At 38.3% G+C, this 7082-nt stretch overlaps 1 protein-coding gene across 1 annotated transcript in view; it reads right to left on the bottom strand.

Annotated features, from left to right (window-relative positions):
• Nucleotides 1–1636: 1636 nt before the first annotated feature.
• The window catches only part of LOC141503016 (protein bicaudal D homolog 2-like), a 33913-nt gene continuing 28467 nt past the window's right edge, over nt 1637–7082 (bottom strand). Inside the window, exons 7-9 of the mRNA XM_074208098.1 lie at nt 6752–6903; nt 4045–4264; nt 1637–3206 (exon numbers count right to left, since the gene is read on the bottom strand). Of these exons, the coding sequence (XP_074064199.1) occupies nt 3201–3206; nt 4045–4264; nt 6752–6903 (378 nt within the window). The 3' untranslated portion in view covers nt 1637–3200. The remainder of the gene's footprint in view (nt 3207–4044; nt 4265–6751; nt 6904–7082) is intronic.

The raw sequence follows: 7082 nt of genomic DNA, 5'->3' as shown, positions 1-7082 counted from the left end.
AAATTACCATCATCTGTTTGATATGATTTTGTTTAAAATGTTAGAATCACTATTCATTAATGATATTGGCCTATATAGGATTTTGTTTAAAGTGTTAGAATCGCTATTCATTAATGATATTGGCCTATAGTTTTCTTTTGGTGATCTATCAATCCCTGGTTTACTTATTATGACTGTATTTGTCCTTAAGACCCAGCATCAATAATTCAGAACTTTGCTGTGTTGGTGCTTCCAGGTTCATGCTTCCAGGTTGAAGCCTTGGGTGGACTTTTGATCCTGAAGGGCTTTAACTTCAATACCAAGGCCTGAGGAAATTTCCACAGCCTGGACCTGGGATTACTGCAGCACTAGCACTGGAAAGGTGGATTTTGATGCCCTACCTTTGAAGTCTACTAGCACAACTTCACTGTGATTATCATGAGAAGGAGGGAAGAAGGGCTGAGTGAACTCAAGGTCCAGAAGTGTCAGTTTTCTGGGGTTGTTTTTTTTTAAAAAAAAAAAACCTTCCAACCAAAACAAAAGAAACAAAAAGACCTTTTGGATTCTAGTTGTCTTAGACCATGGAAATAGATGAAGTTACTTTATCTTTGGTTCATAATTTGTTTTGGAAAAGTTTGAAAGGTCATGGGGATTGGAGAAAATGTCTAGTCCACTATCTTGTTGCTCATGTGATCTTGAATATGGGCATTTCACTCACTGTACCCCTTGCCTGGAATGCTCTCTTTCTTCATCTCTACCTCCTGGCTTCCCTGGCTTCCTTTAAGTCCCAGCCTTCTCTGATCTCTCAATTCTGATGCCTTTCTTCAGTTGATTTTTTCCAATATATCCTGTATGTAGCTTGTTTACATGTTGTCTGCTCCATTAGACTCTTAACTCTTTGAGAATAAGAGCTGGCTTTGACCTTTTTTTGTAATTCTAGTGCTTAGCATAGTGCCAGGCCCAGAGAAGGTGTTTTCTTAATGTTTACTTACCGAGTCTTCTGAAATAGATTCAATAAACCTCACATTCAGTTCAGAAGATCAGGTGGCTCTTTGATCCTTGCTTTCAAAAGCAGCTAGTTCTACCCCTCCATGGCTAAACCTTTCCACCCCTCAACAGGCACCACCAACACCAGCTTTCTGTAACAAAACTACTATCCCCTGAAAAATGGAAGTGTTTGTCTTTGGAGCCAATCCTGGGAAGCATGATCCCTAATTCTCTTGAAAAGACACTAGTCATGAAAACCAGATCACCTAAACTATACTAGTACCTTCTAGGGAGGGCACTGAATGGTGGTCAAAAAGCACTGAAATCTTGTGATAGGAAAGGGCTAGTCTTTTATAAAACATTTTATAAAACTTTTATAAAACAAATTCAAAAGACAATGAACCAAGCTGTAGTACCTGCATGGATAATACCCTACAGTAAGGTATTTGGGGGGTAATGAAAGCATCTGGTCTCCATGGTAAATATGCTACAGTTGAAATCAACATTCATTATGCCTCAAAGGCTGCCTAGGCTAGATGGGGGTGTACCCAATATTAGGTCCCTAGCTCCTGCTATTTTTTGGTCCTAGTTTTCGTTGTACTACAGTGTGGCTTATTGGAATGAGGTGGCAGCCTCAAAAATAAAGACATCAAGCTCAGAAAACCAAAAGTGCAGACAACTAACAATTTATTTATGAGTTTCATTCTTTACACAAAAGACTCTTCAACATGCATTATACTGAGTAGGGAGATTTAGAGAGTGTTACTTCATACACAAGAGTACAATAGATATTTAAATATATCCATTAAAAATATATGTATATATACTTTCATTCCTTTTAAACTATTCTCTTATCTCTTGCCAGGCTGATCTAGTTAGAGAGCTTTCCGTACCCCTTGTACAACCCATTGGAGCCAGTTGACAGACTGGCAAGAACACATTCTGGTACTGGAAATACTCAAAGGCTCACAAACTAATACTAAGTGTTTGGGGTGTGTGGTTGACAGAACCACCCACCCTTCAAGTCACCAATTCTCTTGAAGTGTTCAGTCTATAGCCAGCATGCGCTTTAAGAAGGAAAAGGGAGAGGAAAGAGTTTCCATTTATTAAAGATGCTTAAAAATAGGGTTACCAAAATAACCTCCTCTGCAAGAATTCAGTGTTCCCTCATTTAACCTTTTTTCCCCCAAGAGAAGATATAGGCAGAATCGAAAGAATCCCATTAAGACTGTGGGTGGCTGATTCCCAACCTTAAAGGGACAGGATTGGAAGAGGAAAAAACCCAGAGACCTTTCCACAAAAACTATAAAATTCTGAGTCTGCATAAAGCAGCCCCTTACCAGAGTGACTTGACTAATCCTTGAATTTAAGAATCCACCCTCATTGGGCTTCAGATGGCTTTCACCTAGAAAGGGTCATGCAACTAGAAGCTCCCCTTTCCCCAAAAAAAATCCCTGTGCCCAAGAATCTAAGCAAGTTCCAGCATTACCAAGCATCCCAAATACTTGTCACTTATTCAGGGGCCTTAGACGACAAAGCTCTTCACCCGAATACCCCTAGAACAATCCATTCCATTTAGGATTTGCACAAATACATTTCTTAAAGTTTAAAACAGTACACAGTACAATCGTACACTGATAGAAACTACTTTTTCAGACAATTTCTAACACCGTACAAATAGCACCAAGTGTATGTCCAATTATACATTAACTAACCTGTAAACATAAAGACATGCAAGGTTTTATGTCTTGCTTGAAATGGACTTGAAAGCCAACATCAATTAGTCATAGTAGAGGAGCAACATCAAGATTCGTGTTTTGTTTTGTTTTTTTTAAATTTTCTGAAGAGACAGGCTCACACATGAATACAGGAACAGGGAATATGGTATTCATCACAAAGGAGTCACAGGACAATACTACTCAAAACTGGAACTGCAGGGCCACTGATATCTCAGCAGAATGAGCTTTAAATACAACACAATCTCAAGCATCATTTTTAAATGGCCTGCGTTTTCAAAACAATTATAGATATTTTTACTGTAACTGAAATAACACATTAAATATCTTTCCAAAAGACATCAAACACTCTTGGACAACCATTTAAAGTTGATAAGCTGGATGATCTCAATGTTAATGTCAGTTCTGTGCAGATCCGTTTGCTTGTTAACACTGTTGCTTCCCCTCAGCTGGAAAAAGTAGGGAGGGGAGGGGGTCTTCTTTCTTTATGTCGTTCATTTATCGCTGGTGGAGGTTGGGAGGAAAAACAACATAAAACACAGAAGTAAGTATTAGGCAAGCATCTGTGATTCGATTTCAGTATCTTAGAATATAAAATTCTAAGTTGTCTTATTTTGAGAAATAAATGGGAACTTCCTACTCTAAGTTCAAAGGTCTCAATGCAATATTATTCTGTGGCTAGTGGAGAGATTTATTGGGATAACCACTTTAGAGGTGACAAAGTTATGTCACAATAAAAATTTCCCATTCAGGTTACATCATTCAGCAGCCAAGTTAGAAAGTTCTTGAAAAGGGGGCAGCTAGGTGGCACAGTAGATAGAATACCAGCCCTGGAGTCAGGAGGACCTGATTTCAAATTCCACCTCAGACACTTAACTATAGCTGTGTGCTTGGGCAAGTCACTTAACTCCATTGCCGAGAGAGACAGAGTCAGAGAGAAAGACAGAGACAGAGAGAGAGACAGAGAGAAGAAGGAGGAGGAGAAGAGGAGGAGGAGGAGGAGGAGGAGGAGGAGGAGAAGAAGAAGAAGAAGAAGAAGAAGAAGAAGAAGAAGAAAGTTCTTGAAAAGTCAATTACATGTCTAAGAAAGATGATTAAAGAACTATGGAGCTACAAAGGTAGGAACACATCATCAACCTGATTATGGACAAGTTGTTGAGTCAAGAACTGAAAACACACTTATGAGAAGAATCTCATCAAGAAAAATCCCTTAAAGATATGGGGATATGAAAAGAAGCAGGCCAGCTACCCTTAACTACAATCTTCACTATGTGGAAGTTTCCCCCTCACCCCTGCCCCAGCTTATACCTCCTGGCTCTGTACTTGAGCAAGCATGTCATACCCAGTTACTTTTGAATGGTTTCCCTTTAGGATCAGAAACCAACTTTGCCCGGCTGTTAAGTGGCACAGTGGACTGTGCTTCCAGAGCCTCCAAGCGCTGGGTCAGTGCCCGTTTCTGCTGAATTGCTAGGCTCAGCAAAGACTTCAAGGTCTTCTTTTCATCTTCTGCAGCAGCAAGCTGTTGCTGTATTTCACCAAGCTGCAAAACATACTCATCACACCTGGAAAAGAAGGGGGAAAAGGTAATTTGGTACCTTCCACAAATCACTTTACCTCAACATCTCAGTCTCCCTTGAGACATGGGATCCCATGCAAGCAGTAATACTCAACCCATTTATCTCTGAAGACTAACTGGATCACTTGTAGGTCAGCAGTTGCGATGTTGTTTTCTCATCCTTATAAAGAACACAATTCTTTCCTTGTAACAATGTCCCCTTGCAACCCCCTCAAAGTAGTTCTCAATTCACAGGAATGGGAGGGGGGGCAATCAATCCCTTCATCCAAAAGGCTGGAAACTTCTGTCTTAATGAAAACTTCCCAATGAATCAATAAATAACAGCTCCTATCTCCCTGGTGTTTTAAAGTTTACAAAACTCTTTTCTTATAGAACTGAGTTAGCTAATCAAGGATTGTCCTCCATTTTGCAAATAAAGGAAGTTTCACTAAAGGGATATGACTCATCTAAGATCCCACATCTAGTAAGAAGGAGCCAGGGTGCAAACCTAGCTAAACAAGGGATCCACCACTCTTTGCTACATCCTTCTGACTGAAAATATCAAAAAACTGCTGGATGAGGAAACTCAATCAAATATGGTCTTGATTCTAAGAACGCTCATAAGCAAGGTCAATTATCAGTTTTACCAGTGTCATTCTAGGTATTTTATTTTTTATATTTTTATATATTTTCATATTTTATATCAACAACATTTTTAACATTCATTTTTACAAGATTTTGAATTTCAACTTTTCCTCCTTCCTTCCCTACCCTCCCTTCTTCTGAAAATGGCAGGCAGTCTGATATAGTTTATATATGTGCTATTATGTAAAACATTTCCATATTAGTCTCAGTTACAAAAGAAGAAACTGATCAAAAGGGGAAAAACATGAGGAAAATTAAAATAATTGAAAAAAACATGCTTTAATCTGCATTCAAAGTTCACCAATTCTTTATCAGGCTATGAATAGCATTTTCCTTTCTACTTGTCTTGGATCATTGTGTTGTTGAGAAGAGCTGAGACATTCATAGTCAATTTATCACATAATGTTGCTGATACTATAACACTTTTCCTGGTTCTGCTCATTTCACTTTACATCATTTTGTATGTCTGAAATCTTACTGTTCATCATTTTTATTGCACAATATAATATTCCATTACATTCACATATCACAGTTTGTTCCAGAAAGAATACATTTTATGTTTCTGCCTTTTTACATTTAATTTTGAGGGTTTTATGACCTAATATGGTTGATTTTTGTGTGTGTACAATGTGTTGCTGAAAAAAAATGTATATTTCCTATCTGTTCTCATTCAGTTTTACCCAAAGGTCTGTCATATCTAATTTTTCTAATAATTTATTTTCCTCTCTTAACAGAAATTTTACTGAGCTAGTCTCTAACCTGGGCTTAACAGAGCAAACCACAAAGTTCCAGTAGTCAAGTAGCAGTTTAATTAATTCCTTCCATTACAAGGAACAGATTTGCAAATCTCAGGATTTCTCCTGAATGGAGCTCCACTTTGCTTCAATGGAAACTAATATTATATACATGATCATAAGGGGGGAAGGTAAATCATATAACAATTAATTTTGGAACTTGAGTGATTTTCTCAGAGCAGCCCACTCGTGCAGGACAACCCAACAATAACAGCAAGTTTTGGGAGTTGGGATCATCCAAGTAGGACAATACAAGTTCTCCAGTCCTATGGGAGTTGATTGCTTAGATTTGGGGGTTTGCTTCAGTATAGAACAGGCTTCATAGTGCTCTGATTTAATGTACTTAACACAGTCAAGTGCAAGTTAGGAAAAGAATGCAGACCTGAGTTCTCCCTCCCTGAAATCCAATTCATTTGCATGTCATAGCATTACATCCCTAATGCCATAGTCCTCTTTGATAACAAAGGACAAACAATAACTATTAGTAATACAATTTTTAAGAATCATAAGTATCATCTTCCTGTGTAGGGATGTAAACATTCTAGTTCTATTGAATCCCTCGTTTTCTTTTCCCTTTTCACCTGTTTATGCTTCTCTTGGATCTTAATATTGGAGATCAAATTTTTGGTTTAGTTCTAGTATTCTTCTTATGAAAGCTTGAAACCCTTCTATTTCATTAAATGATCATTTTTCCCCTGTGTAATTTTGACAGGTAAGTGATTATAGGTTGTAGTCCTAACTCCTTTGCCTTCTGGAATATCATGTTCCATGACTCTCATCCTTTAATGTTACAGCTGTTTAAACTAGTGATAAGAGGTATGGATGATGTGATTTGAAACAGTTCTATGTATACATTGTCTTCTCTGAGAAGAAAAGATGCAATCTTGCATCCCTCCTCTCATCACACATATACCAAGTTTGGGGGCATTTTAGAACAATCAAGGACTGAGAAGCTCTCCTTTGGCCCAAGCTCTGGGCTGCTTCATAATCAGAAAGAGAATTTGCAAGAGTGTTGGAGAAGTTATTGAAACAAAAGAGGTAGAAATGAAATTTACCTGCTGGCAAACACCGCCCGAAGGGAGGAAAAAGTAGCAGCATCTTCCTTCAGAACTTTCAGTTCATGCCTCAATTTACTCATGGTTTCTGACACCACAAGCTTCTCATCTTCATACTTGCGTTTCATATTGGAAAGGGCACCTTCAGCAGCCTAGAAAAGGAAGAAAAGAGAATAGGTCTTATTGGCAAAATGCAATGAAGAATTTGCTAAGCCCTATCAGTTAGAGAAGGTTCAATTTGCTCCTTCCCTGCCCCCTCAATGCTAGTGCTTTCCTTCCGACCATCCAATTTACATTTTGTCTATTTTGCATGTACATAATTGTTTGTGTA

This window comes from Macrotis lagotis, chromosome X (genome assembly GCF_037893015.1).
Source record: "Macrotis lagotis isolate mMagLag1 chromosome X, bilby.v1.9.chrom.fasta, whole genome shotgun sequence".
In the NCBI taxonomy this organism is placed as follows: Eukaryota; Metazoa; Chordata; class Mammalia; order Peramelemorphia; family Peramelidae; genus Macrotis; species Macrotis lagotis.
The sequence above is the reverse complement of the archived record's forward strand: the minus strand, read 5'-3'. Positions and strand labels throughout refer to the sequence as shown.